The sequence below is a fragment of the Pararge aegeria genome, chromosome 12 (genome assembly GCF_905163445.1).
Source record: "Pararge aegeria chromosome 12, ilParAegt1.1, whole genome shotgun sequence".
Classification (NCBI taxonomy): domain Eukaryota; kingdom Metazoa; phylum Arthropoda; class Insecta; order Lepidoptera; family Nymphalidae; genus Pararge; species Pararge aegeria.
In genome coordinates this window covers 4,180,172-4,194,721 of record NC_053191.1, presented here as the reverse complement: position 1 = coordinate 4,194,721, position 14,550 = coordinate 4,180,172, and the positions used below count along the sequence as shown (strand labels likewise).

Here is a 14,550-nt window from a genome sequence, read left to right as displayed (position 1 = left end):
TAATGTTACCGTTTATGTATAACTAAGCTGGTTTATGTGATATAAAATACGGCATTGTATTTTTATAGCACAAAAACCAATAGTACTGTTTGTTTCCCTCGAAAAGCAAACAAATAAATACAGATATTTTAGAAACAATGTTTGTAACTTAATTCTCTAAATCGAATTAAACAGTGTGTAAAAATAAGCAAAGCAAAAAGGCAAACCGGCACTTGCATTTTTCAGATACGCATTCCAGTTTGTGATATAAAAATGCGGCATTGTAATAGTACTGTTTATTTCCATCGGAAAGCTAATAAATAAATACAGATATTTTAGAAACAATGTTTGTAACCTAATTCTCTAAATCGAATTAAACAGTGTGTAAAAATAAGCAAAGCAAAAAGGCAAACCGGCACTTCCATTTTTCAGATACGCATGCCAGTTTTCCAGTAATTGGGTTTGCACCATGTTATTTTGCTTCTTAATTTTGTGTTTACAGTATAATCTGCTGGCGAACCTAAGAAATAAAGAAAATAAACTATGCGCTACTTTAGAACTTTTTATTTTATTTATAGGTAAATAAAACATTACCTATTTAACGAATATGTATGTTTTTAATTTGTTTCTCATTTTTAACAGACTTCAAAAAACGAGTTTATGATATATTCGAACCACAGCAAGAGGTACTACTAACTTATTTGCTCTGAACGTGCGTATATGAATCAAACATACATTGTACACTAGTAGACCTTGAGAACTTGATAGCCCAGTGGGTGGGACTTCGTCTTCACTTTCAGGAGGGGCGAGTTCAAATCCCAGAACGCACCTCTAACTTTTCTTAGTTTTGGGCGTTTTAATCAATTAAAATATCACTTGCTTCAACGTTGAAGGAAAACATCCAGCGGAAACCTGTATACCTGAAAGTTCTTCATAATGTTCTCAAGGGTGCGTGAAGTCAACCGATCCGCACTGGGCCAGCGTGGTGTACGGCCTTAACCCCTTCTCGTTGTGGGAGGAACCGCGCCCTTTAGTGGGCCGGTAATGGCTTGATATGATGATGAGAACTTGATAGTTCTGCGAACATGTTTCTCTTAAGAAGAGAGACTTGTTCATTTTGAATCCGCAGCAGGGCTCTATTAATATCCGACAAACTAAGTTATCAAATTGTGGAGTTTCTGATTGGAACTAGAGTAATCGACATACGAGTAGCTCAACAAGTCGCAAAGTTAAAGTGGCAATGCGCGGGGCATATATCACCTATACCTAGCACCATAAATAAGCTTCCAGTTAATTTGTTTGATAAGATTAAAAACATTAAAAACATTAAATATGTAAGGGCAAACGTAAAGAATTTTGTTTTAAAAGTACTTTATCAGAGAGAATGTTGCGTGGGATAGGGATCTGTCATCTATGTACAAGTTGTAATCATAAACTTGCTATCTAACTGTTGTGTACTGACTACTGGTGGGGTTGTGATTGCAACTTAAATAATTTAAAAAAAAAATGTTTCTAAAATGAATATCATTAATCATTCTTGTCACATAAACTCTGTGTAGTTTAAGATGAGGTGAGTGACCTAGTTGTCGTAAATTTTTTTACTCTTAAGTTGACCAATAAAAATGAAATAAAAAAAACCGCGTTCATTGTCGTGATTCAATGCGCTCTTGGACAGCAATGCTCAATGGGATCTATTCCATGACGGGTGGAAAGCATTGTTCCGTGAATTCTTTAATTGTTTTTATTTTTACCTATTTTTTTTTCTTTTCTTGTGTATTGTTTCTAAGTTTGTGCAATAATGTATTCTAAATTAAATAAATAAAATAAATAAATAAAATTGTTGAGATACTCTGAGAATATTGAATGACCTCTACTACAATATTCGCAGAGTATCACTATATCATGTCTTATATGATGTATAATATCATCTTTCATTCATTTGTCTTATAGTTATCCATAAATTATGTAGTTCAATCTAGTTTGTGTAAGTGGCCCTGCTGTACTAACAAGATTTTAAATAAATAAATAGCTCCGCAAATCAATCGACGCTGTGGCACAGGTCGCACAGAATAGATGAGTACAGAATTTGCATTCCTTTCTTGACAAAAAGCCCCCCTTTTAATGACATATGATAAATTATTTTTAAATTAAAAATAAACCGACTTCCAACATACGCCTAGGAACTAAAAAGCAAAAAATTCTAATTAAATTTTTGTATTATTTGGGTACCTTCAAATCAAGACTGAATCATCTTCTAGGCAAGCGCGCTTCATCTTAGTCTGCATCATCACTTACCAACAGGTGTGATTGCAGCCAAGCACTTGTCTATATAGTTAAAAAAAAAAAATATTAACACAAACTCTACCTAAATATGACCTAAATACGACTTTTTATTGTGACATTTTTGTAGGTAATAGTGTAATTTAATCATGTAGTACATAATTTTTATGTATCATCAATACTTTTCTCAGCTCACGCCAAATAATTAACTTTATAGGCAAAAACTACTGGCTACTTTGGGTTACATTATTGTTGATAACAGCTCGACCGATTTCGATAAGATTTAAATGGGGCCACCTGGAAAGTATAAGCATATAAAGCAAAAAAACACAGCCTATCACAGGCATTCATAAAGTGAAATGTATACATGTATATATAATATGATTATTACATATACGAGAGCTGTTTGGCGCAGTGGGCAGCGACCCTGCTTTCTGAGTCGAAGGCCGTGGGTTCGATTCCCACAACTGGAAAAATGTCTGTTTGATGAACATTAATGTTTTTCAGTGTCTGGGTGTCTATTTGTATGTAGTCCCCATAATACAAGCTACGCTTTTTTGGTGCTAGATGGCGATGTGTATCGTTGCTGATTGTTGTCGTAGTATATTTATTTATATTTATTTATTACTAGCTGTTGCCCGCGACTTCTTCTGAGTTTGATTTTGTTTTTCCATGTGGCATTATATTTAGCTGCAGTTCTAAAAAAAATTAAAGTATTCAGTATCGCTAAGCCTTAAATGAGGGGTTTGCTGCTGTCCGCTGAGGAGTTCTGTTCTCTATCTCCAACCACAGTTTGGTAAAAATTAAACACATATCAATACAAAAATAATTATTTAAATCGGTTATAATTTGTCGGAGTTATGGTGTCAAATCGTCAAGCACTTTCATCTCCTCTCCCAAAGGAACCGAGCTTAAAGTCGGGATAAAAAGTATCCTATATTACTTCTAACACTTCCAAGAATATGTGTACAAAGTTTCATGTGGATCGGTTAAGTAGTTTTTGCGTTCCAAAATATTTTTTTTTGATAAAATTTGTTAGAAATTTCATTTTTAGTTAATTTAATAAAATTATAATTGCCAAAATAATTAACTTGAATATTTTATTTTTGCATAACTTTATTAAGTAAGAGCTCCAGGAAGCGAAAAATTTATAGATCAATTATTTAAACTTTTATGCCGTAATTTATAAAAACAGAGATTGGAAAAAAATTAGTTAATTAACAATGGTGTAACTTTTTGAAAAATTGTCAAAAAAAATTTTTGTCACCGAGGTTTATTTCGTTCAAGTATCTAGATTACACCATAATTTATACAATTTTTTAAATTGTTATTTAATAACGAAAAAATTATTTAACGTAATATACCAGCCTTTTAGGCGGCGCGCCTATGCCGAAACGTCCTCGTGGAGCTCTATTTCCAGCGTTAAAAAAAAATTATAAATAATATGGATTGAGCTCCGGGAGTTGAGCCTTTTGTATTGAAAATTTCCTCTTCTTTGAGGATCTTTTTTCAAAATTCCTTAAATAATATTATTTTAAAAGTTATTAACGAAAAACTAAATACCTTTTTTTTTTAAATCTTATTTTGTTAATAACGATCGCAATTTTTTATGTGCTAATATACCCTTAAAAAACATTCTTCTAGACGTCATTCCGAATCCAATGAGCTATGGCACATATTTTTAGGAGCTTTATTATTATTTAACGTTTTTGAACTTGTTGACTAGACTAGTATTTATTTACTCTTATATAAGTATTTATTATAAGGTAATAATATATACTTTTAATATTTATTGTATGGCTGGTTTTTTTAAAATATTTATATAGATGCGTGTACGTATTAGTATTAAATATTACTGTATTATAGAATCCCATTTAGAACTCCAATACGAAAGAATCGAATGCATCAGCTTTTTGCTACTACTATGTGTCGCACCAATGCAGGCAAGCGTTCTCTATTATTTAGAATGACACAATCATATAACGAGAACTTTAATAATATAGACATATTTTCCACGCGAATAGGCGCCTTTAAGAAGTTGGTCATTGATCGTTTAAAATAGTCTTAAAATTAAATTTATATACTAGTATTCCGGGTGATAATCAATTACTGTTACAGACAAAGTTTTGCGATCACAAGATATTCATAAATAATTACAGATCTCCTTCTTATATTTTTTTTTGTTTGTATTCTTGTAGAAATTGTTGCAACAATAATGTTTTATTAGCTTTTGAATAAGCCCCATTAACAAATATTTCTTGTAATATGTGGTTTACGCAGTTGACGCCGCAGTGAGTAATTATTTGTACTATGTATACCATTGTGTAATGTGATACTGTGTTGTTGTTTGTGAACCCAAATAAATAAATATATAAGTACTAGCTGTTGCCCGCGACTTCGTCTGCGTTTGATTTTGTTTTTAAAGTATTCAGTATCGCTAAGCCTTAAATGAGTATAGTAGTAAGTATATATATATAACACGTGACTGTCAATTAGTTATAGACAAATAATTTGCAATAAAATAAAATTGCGACTATAATTAAAGATCTAAGCTAACCTATCTCTTGAGTTGGACCAGACTGCTCACGGTGTGCCAATTTACCTTAATATCGGTTAAGTAGTTTAAGAGTCCATCGCGGACAAACATCGTGACAGGAGATTTATATATATTAAGATTTAAAACCTTAGGACTACGGCCTGAACCCCTTATATATTGTGGGAGGAGACCCGTGCTCTGTAGTGGGCTGGTAATGGGTTTGATATAATGATTAAATAAATAAATAAATAAATAAATAAATATACTACGACAATACACACATTGCCACCTAGCCCCAAAGTAAGCGTAGCTTGTGTTATGGGTACTAAGATGACTGATGAATATTTTTAGGAATTATATATAAATAAATACTTAGAAAATACATATAAACACCCAGACACTGAAAAACACTTATGCTCATCACACAAACATTTTCCAGTTGTGGGAATCGAACCCACGGCCTTGGACTCAGAAAGCAGGGTCGCTGCCCACTGCGCCAGTCGGCCGTCAAAGATTAGTATTACGTTATTCATATGCATTTTATATTTTGTACCACCTGCAGTTTGTTCTCCTCTTTTTTTTTTTCCTAATGCTAAGGTTGCCTGGCAGAGATCGCTACTGAGCGATAAGGCCGTTTTTGATATTCTGCTTCTATTTTTATGTTTCTGTTTTCTTGTATCTATCTTTAACTTCATGTGGTGTACGAATAAAGAGTAAAATAAAATAAATAAATATGGTAATGACAGTAGGTATGTTAATTAGTGCTGTAGATAACGTATAAAACGTGAGTGTTTACTGAAAATAATGTATTTAACGAGCTCTTTCTAAATTCTAGTGAAGATAATTATAGTTTGCCTAGCTTTTGCCCGCGGACCGAAGCGCTCACGTTAAGTTCATTTTTTGTATTGGTAAAACGTTAATTACTTAAATAACTTCATATATATTTTCATTCCCTATTTGGTGCTTTTGGAGTAGGAATTTTTAAAATTTGTGAAACTAGCGGTCCCCTGTGACCTCGTCCGCGTGTGAGTCAACCTTAAAAGATAGACATACCTAATTATGATATCCGGGACTATTTTTAGAATTATTAAAGATGAATAATTTCTTGCTACATTATTAAATGGCTTAACTTTAAGGTTTTATGCATCGCAAGAATCGAATACTCGCTAAGGTTTTTTATAAATTGTGATTATAATGGCTTTAGTATGGCTTTTCAGACGTGCCTATTATAGTCTATACCTATTATACAGCTGTAATAGAAAATATGTTATCCACCTAATAATTTAATTGTAAATTAAAACACCTAATATGAGATTGCAAATTGTATTTATAATTCAATTAAGATGATAAAAATGCTTATAAAATGTATTAGCATAACTTATCGATACAAACACACTAATATGGATTACTAGTTAAATTACTTAAGGAATAAAATTTCAGTATCGGTTAAGTGTTTATTAGTATTGGTTTAGTCGCTAAAAATTATACTTTTTTTAACAATAAAATACGAAATGTTATTTCTAAGGGTTATTTTAAATGTTTTACTTCTATGGATTGTAAGTAAATGATTCATGGATAATCACGCTCAAGTGTTGTTTTTTTAATTTGTAAACTGAAGTCAACTCAATTTGTCTTTATTTTAGTAAGATGCCTGTTAAGGCACTTTTTGTTTTAATAAAAGGTTACTTTACGTAACCTTTGAACATATCGAAAGACATTTAAGTATATCTACTGTTTCAGTAGTTTATTTTAACTAAGGAACTAGGTAAAAACCTTTGGTAGGTAAAACCTTTGTCTCAAATACCAGCCCCTTTCCCAAAAAAAAAAATATATAAGGATTAATATAATATAGTTTAAGTACTTAATGTTATAATTACAGTTATTCGATAATATTTATATTTAAGTAAGAGTAACTTTAATGTTCAATATTTTAAATATCAAAGGTACCAACAAACTAAAAAATTGTAAGATACAAACCTTTGTATACTTGTCTTACAATTTTTTAATTCCTTTATTTTAACAGGAAATTTAATTATGTCAAGATTTTAGATTTTATTAATATTAATACTGGTTGGCTTTATTAGTATTAGTATTAATGGTGGTTGTCACTTGAGTGCTGTGGCACGCTTGATTATTCTTCGCCACTCCTCTCTGGAAGCAGCTTTTCTAGCAAACTCATGTAAGGGAACAGCCACTGCAGCCTTTATTTGGCCAGCCCATCGTATTAATAATACTAATCAATATAAAAAAGTGTGTGTGTGTGTGTGTGTGTGTGTGTTTATGTGTGTGTTAGGCATATGCGAAATATTTACTAAGTTAAATTTAATTTGTAACTTTCAGTATCCAGCTAAATCCACAAATATTGATAAGACTGCGTCAAGAGACGCAAGATTATTGAACGATGGCAACACAATGCCTTTGGTTACCTTCGGGACTTTAGTTCCGGTACGTATAAATTACTATAAAAGTACGTTTAATCTACAGAATTAAGAACATACAGAATCCTCATTCAGCCATGATTGCATGCAGTGTGTTCAGAACACACAGTATGTTTTTAGCTCACAAACTTTTTCCCATTATCAAATTTGATGGTAAACGTTTAGACCATTAGAGGTAAAATAATTACTGTCAACTGAGAAATGGTATGGAGTGACTAACCGTCTGTTCGAGAGACACTACTAAAGTAATGTGGTTATTGATGCTTCAAAAAGTTTTGTACAAGGTTTCTGTTTTTTTTTAATTCTGTGGGTTTATGTCATTATCAGCCCACCAGGGCTCGAATCTCCTCTCACAATGATAAGGGTTCAGGTCAAACGTGGATTGGTAGACCTACACAACATTATTACTGAAAAGAATTAAATAGACTCTCTTTATTCCAGTCAGTTCCAATAAAATTATAAACAGTGTTATCGTGAAAATATGTTTCTTAAAAAGATCGCAATTTCTGGCGCTTATTTTCTGTTTTATGAAGTTAATTGTAGCTTAGGAAGTTAGGTACACAGCTTGGTAGCTTATATCTTAATAACAAGAATAACAGACTATTTTATTCAGAAAGCCAATGTCGTTTACAGGACAATGTTAGGCCATCTAGATTTTTTAATGATATTATCAAGCTGTGGGAGAGGACACAATTTTATCCTTTCCCCGGCGAGAAAAATGTTTTCTAGGCTTACTGGACCTATAGATGAATACATTGGATTAATATCAAAAAGTTGGATTTTATATAATTATGACGGCCTCCGTTAGCAGAGGCAAATGTTTGTCTCATAAGTGGGAGGAATAGGGTTCGTGGAGGGGCAATTTGGATTTTTTAATTTCTGAATTTTCTCTTGTCAAAACTGGTGGGAGGCTTCGACCTTGGCTAGTTAGCCCTACCAATAAACACGTGACGCTTTTCAAAATCCTTTAACTTTACACAGCATGTAAATTAAACTCTAAATATAACTACACAGGCTTTAGAGATATATTGATATATTATTTATACCATTATGTCTCTGACAGTTATCTGTGAAACCGAAACGTTAATAGATTATTAGAAAACCACTGCCATAGTTTTGACTGAAGAAAATCAAACATATATGCAAAATTTAAATCGAGTGATTACCATCCCTGATTTTCCGTTATAGGCCCGCTTCATACGCTAATCTATAATTTGTTTAATTTTAGGTCGAAGATTTAGATAAATTACCAGAAGCGGTCTGTTCGGCTTTTGAAAGTGGATACAGGAATCTAGATACGTATTATAATGAATATTTCGTGGCAGATTCTATTAAGAATGCTATAAGCTGTGGAATGGTGACACGGAAGGAATTATTTATATCTGCTAAGGTAAGTAGTATCATTTATTGTATTGCGCCTTCTCTTAACCTATACCACGCTATGATATCATCTTATTGACCTCTCTGGTATTTTTTTAAGTGTTGTTAAAAAAGTGTGTAAATATACTCAAAAATGTCTACACATAGATTATTTTTTTATTTTATCTCATAATTTTCATCAGATTAATGGTCACAGGCAGAATTGTGCAGTTCCTCGCATACCCTGGGAAGTAATGGCCTGTGTGTATGTTTATAGCAGATGGGCCAACATAAAAAAATACATTTATTAGTAGTTTAAGTTCTTCTAACCTTTAGCGGCATTTAACACCTTAATGACTATTTTTTTTTAATACACTACAAATTAGCTTTTGACTGCAATCTAACCTGGTGTTATGTGAATTCAGTCTAAGATGGTAGCGCGCTAACCTGTTAGGGAGTATGGTAGACATACTCCTAATCAGTTTCTACGCGACATCGCACCGGAACACTAAATGGCTTAGCGGCACGTCTTTGTAGGTGGTAGCCTCGGCGAAAGCCTCGCACCGGACTAGAAATGACACAATTCCGAAATGATTGCCCCTTCCGGCAATCGCACCCGGTCCACCTACTTCAATTCACAACGCTCACCGTTGCGCCTTTGAGGTCGTCAAATGACTGGAGTTAACCAAAACGATATAAACTTTCAGAAGTCACTAGACATATGTACACGCAGTGGAGTGGTATCCGATCTCAAGATGACATTGAAGATATTGCAGCTAGACTATGTCGACTTATTTCTCATTAATACACCTATTAATCCGGTAAATATAACATATAATTTAATAACGCCGGTTTTCTGGGAACGGGGACGGTCGCTTTTGTGGGACGCATGCTTTGACACATTGGCCTCATCTTATATCAGGGATAGGATTGTGACGGCCGATTGGCGCAGTGGGCAGCGACCCTGTTTTCAGAGTCAAGGCTGTGGGTTCGATTCCCACAACTGGACAATATTTCTGTGATGACTGTTTTTCAGTGTCTGGGTGTTTATTAGTATATTATATGTATTTATGTATATTATTCATAAAAAATATTCATAAGCCATTTTAATACCCTTAAAACAAGCTACGCTTACTTTGGGGCTAATTGGCGATGTGTGGGGTGTCGTAGTATACTTATTAAAAAAAAAATACAGCATAAAGACCGTAAGCCGCAATTGATGGCAGAAGTATGCCTCTAATAGAGAGTTACAAATGTGTTCATTTTGCCGAGGAAACCCAACCCAACTCAACTTAGACTCAAGAACGGAATAATCTTTCGAAATTTCACCATGGTTGATTGCCTCATCTGGTGTTAGAAAGTCTGGCTCTTTTTTTGCGCAAAGAATAAACCTGGCAGTTCAGTGCAGAAATGCAGCCAGCATTCTTGGCATCATTCCACGCGGTAATGACCTTTACAGTAAATAGTTTATTTAGAGGTTTAATTGTAACGTTATTAATTTAAAATTAATATAAAATGTAACACATCATTTAATTATTGTTATTGTGTAATCATTAATTTTATAATATATAGATTTCTCTTTTACGACAAAATGAAAATTCAGCTTGATTTGCTATATTCCGCGAATAGCAAGAGAAACTGTACGGTGTAATTCATAATTTCTTTAACATCAATTGACTATAGATTCTTAGCAATTGTTCATGTTAAGTCAATGACAAACTTTTTCCCATTTTCAAATTTTATGGTAAACGTTTGGAACATTAGGAGTAAAATAATTAATGTCAACTGGTAAATGGTATGAAGTGATTAGCCACCTGTTCGAGAAACACTACTAAAGTCGAGTGGTTTTTGATGCTTTAATATTAGCACTATAAACGGTTTCTGTATGTTCTTGATTCTGTGAAAGAGATTATAAATTACACACACATAGTCTCCTCCTTTTCGCGGAGTATAGCAAATTAAGCTGAAGGTTCATTGTGTTTTTTTCTATTATTAATTTCTGTTAATACTTAGTCGGGAAAAAAGAACTGTAATGTCATGGATATTTGGAATGGCATGGAAGACGCGAAAAAGCAAGGGTTGACAAAGTCCATCGGCGTTGTCAACTTCAAAAAAGAGGACTTGGATAAGATCTTGCCGTATTGTACAACCAAACCTGCTGTCAATCAACTTGAGGTAAGAAAAAAAATATAAACAAGTGATAACGAATTAGACCGGGAGATATATCTGCGCTGTCTGAGTCTCTCACAAGACTGGAGTGCATTGTTACTGCAAGCGTATTTATACAGAATACTATCTTGAAACTACAAAGTATATAAAATTACTGTTACCCGCGCTTATTATGACAATTAAGCTTAATTTTCTTGCTTTGTGTTACGCACGTTACGCTCCGAAACCGGAGCATCCTCAGGAGATGTTGACTTTACAATGAATAATTGTTAAGTATCTTAACGGAGCGGAACGTGCGTAGAGGGTATATTGCCGGAAATCTGTTTGGTGTGGAGTATAAGGATTGAAGATTTGAAGATTGGATTGAAGAAATTATAAATTACACCATACAGATTCTCCTGCTTTTCGCGGAGTATAGCAAATTAAGCTTAATTCTCATAATACACCATGGAATTCTGCAGAGTAACGCTTGCTTCTATCCAATGTTACCCACGATTTTCATGATCTTTTGAACAAACCCTTTCATTTGATGCCCAGATCATGCGGGTGCATAAAACTTGATTGATCATCTTTGGGAGTCTCTATATTGAATTTAGTTGCCCCTTAGTGACAGCGTCATCCAAACCAAAAGTGTACGCAGAAGAAGTTTAAGTTAATCTTATATTGAAGATTTGTTCCACTTGAACTTTAAACAGTCATTTGCAGTTTTATAATATCATAAATATGTTTAACTATTTAAAAAGGGTATGTTCAAAAGTTGACTACATAATTTTTTCTCGACACATATTTTTAAAATGTTGATTTGGTAAAAGAGCAAGTGCTAAGTTTCTCGCAGGGTATACTTCTCCGAGGACTACAATCTTTCTTCCTAACAGATAGTAGAGTCAAAGCTATGATGAAGTAGGCCTTATTAAAATTTGTAAAATTCTAGCTACAATCAAGCATCAGTCCCCACATTATAACTGTGTAACAAAATAGCCCGTAAGCAACATTATATTGTACTTATACTTATAAGTAATGTGGAGAAATAAATAAATCATTCCTTCAATCGTCAACGAAATCGCCGATATGTCTTCTTTGTGTTTTTAATACACTCTTGATCATAATTTCTAATTTAAAAAAAGTAAGAAAGAAAAATATCTTTTTAACTAAATATGTGCCACAGATTACAATTTGCGACACCTGACGTGCTCATTAGGTAAATAAAATTAGGTGTTTACATTACATAAATAACAAAAGCGCCCGGATAACGCTTGTCATGTGTGGCACAACCTAGTAAAAGGTTCCAGCTCAAAATTAAGCTACATACTAACCTGCCTGACAAAAAGCAGCTCTAACTTTCAATTGCAACCCTTGTCCAGGTGAAGCCATGGAGATAAATATAATAGCTGCCTATCTGTAATCCTATTTCTTTTTTAAGGTGAACCCTACAAATACAAATATAGAGTTAGTGGAATATTGCCAGAAACAGGGCATTATGGTGATGGCCTACAGACCTTTCGGCTTCACAGTACCAAGGCCAGGGGTAACAAACCCACCGCCACCTTGTCTGGATGATCCAGTGCTGGTGAAGATAGCTGAAAAATACAATGTCACCGCCAGTCAAGTTATCGTCCGTTATCCGGTAAACAATTTTAAACCTTCTTTTCAATGATGTTAGGCCGCTCTTTCAAAAAAAAAACATTGGTGAAAACCGTAATAAACGCGGACGAAGACTGCGGGCTAAACCTAATAATATATATAAATAAGGCGAAAAATTCATAAAAAATAACTTTAACTTTTGAGCTGTATTATATTATTGTAAGGTATCATCAAAATCGTTTCAGTCGTTTTTGCGTGACAGAGTGACAAACATCCAGATATCCTCACAAACTTGAACGTTTATAATATTGAATATTAATAACAGCAAGGCTTTTGAAATGAAACTTGACCCTTTGAAAGTTTTAAACGATCGGATTACAATCTGCACTAATCTTATACTTAGTATATAAAGCTTGTTTGTTGTTTACTTTAACGCGATGATCTCAGGAACTGCTGGTCCGATTTGATAAATTATTTCAGTGTTGGATAGCCCATTTATCGAGCAAGGCTAAAGGCTATGTAACGTCTCGCTACGACTAGAAGACACATTTTTCATTGATCAATGAAAAATGTTGCAAAATCGGGAAAAAAAATCCTTGTGAGAGCTTTCAATGCATGCTATGCGTAAACGGTTAAATTTCTTTTGAGGTACGCTCTCGAAGTCGTAAGGGACAGCTCGTAAATAAATAAGCAGCCGATTCGAAGCAAAGTAAGCAAGGGAGCTGGACCTCACTAACTTATCGCCTAAAAATAATTAAATATTTGTAAGAATATCGAAACTGTGAGAGTAGGTAATCATCATCTCAATCTATTACTGGTCTACTACAGGGCATGGGTCTGGTACAACAGGACAAAAAGACCGACGCAATCGACCTGGTGTGTCTGGAGGTTGGTAGACTCCACACGCCTTTGAGAACATTATTGAGTATTTCCAGGCATGCAGGTTTCCTCAACGATTACTGATTAATTTCTCTAGCATGCTCTGCGAAGTGCTAAAAAATACAGGCGATAATTTTTTTACTATAAAAATAACTTTGTTTCAGATCGATCGCGGTGTTGTACCAATGTCCAGGTCTACCAATATGACGAATATTGAACAGAACGATGAAATTAACAGTTTCTGCCTCACTGATGAAGATGTGGCGAAAATCAACGAGTTCAACGTTAACAGGCCAGTCTACCCTGTTAAAAGTTTTACCTTTGGCCCAGATAGTAAAAAGGGCACCAAAAAGGAGCAAGCAAAACGCCGGTATGAGAAATTTTATCCACTGGCGTAAGTGAATTCATTGGTCTAGCGCGTTCCATAGAAATAGCTCTTACGGTCTTTCTGTACCGGGGGCAATATATTTATCATTAGATTAACCAGGAGTCCCCAAATAAAAGAAAACTATAAAGAGTAGATTCGATTACATTAATATAAAAAAAAATAAGATCTTTGTGAGGCAAATGGATAAATTTTGTTGTGGTTGTTATTGTATCTATGTTGTTTATGTAGATACTTTCTTTGTTATCACAATAAATGTTTAATAATATATGCAAACCTTTTTTATTTATAGACAACTGTTGTCTGCGACTTCGTCTGCGTTTGATTTTTTTTTTGATTTGGCATTCAATTTAGTTGTAGTTTTAAAAAAATTTAAAGTATTCAGTATCGCTAAGCCTTAAATGAGGGCTTTGCTGCTGTCCGCTGAGGAGTTCTGTCCTCTATCTCCAACCACATTCATCAGATCTACACAATTGGGCAAAATTAAACACATATTATAACCTCTATAGTACAAAAATAATTATTTAATTCCATTATAATTTGTCGGAGTTTTGGTGTAAAGTCGTCAAACACTTTCATCCCCTCTCCTAAAGGAACCGAGCTTAATGTCGGGATGAAAAGTATCATGTATTACTTCTAATTCTTCGAAGAATATGTGTACAAAGTTTCATGAGGATCGGTTAAGCAGTTTTTGCGTGAAAGCGTAACAAACAAATTTACATTGACATTTATAATATTAGTAGGGGTAGGGATAGGGAAGTAGGGATCCTTTTTCTTTATCCCTGCAGTCAAATGATTCTTGATTTGCACAAAAAAATTTCACTTGCACAGATTTCTAACATAAAAGTTCTTTGGCTTGCCACAGTATCTATCGTTGTAAGTCAATTGAGTTAGTTGTTACTTGCGTTTATGTAAAATTTTGTTAAGATCGATTGAGCTGCGCA

At 33.8% G+C, this 14,550-nt stretch overlaps 1 protein-coding gene across 2 annotated transcripts; it reads left to right on the top strand.

Moving 5' to 3' along the window:
* Positions 1–6,247: 6,247 nt before the first annotated feature.
* LOC120628242 (aldo-keto reductase AKR2E4-like) lies at positions 6,248–13,781 on the top strand. Of its 2 annotated transcripts, XM_039896519.1 has the most exons (7): positions 6,248–6,351; positions 7,136–7,240; positions 8,462–8,623; positions 9,300–9,413; positions 10,606–10,767; positions 12,182–12,385; positions 13,386–13,781. In XM_039896519.1, exons 1-7 carry the CDS (start codon positions 6,307–6,309, stop codon positions 13,617–13,619), a joined length of 1,026 nt encoding a protein of 341 aa, XP_039752453.1. In that variant the 5' UTR covers positions 6,248–6,306; the 3' UTR covers positions 13,620–13,781. The 2 variants fall into 2 exon arrangements, with proteins under 2 accessions (XP_039752453.1, XP_039752454.1); XM_039896520.1 differs by lacking the exon at positions 10,606–10,767.
* Positions 13,782–14,550: the final 769 nt, after the last annotated feature.

Excerpts from the sequence above, each read along its gene's own strand:
- LOC120628242 (XM_039896519.1), top strand. The coding sequence starts at position 6,307 with ATGTTATTTCTAAGGGTTATTTTAAATGTTTTACTTCTATGGATT. Across the intron at positions 6,352-7,135 it reads ATGTTTTACTTCTATGGATT|TATCCAGCTAAATCCACAAA; the intron begins GTAAGTAAATGA and ends TGTAACTTTCAG. Across the intron at positions 7,241-8,461 it reads CCTTCGGGACTTTAGTTCCG|GTCGAAGATTTAGATAAATT; the intron begins GTACGTATAAAT and ends GTTTAATTTTAG.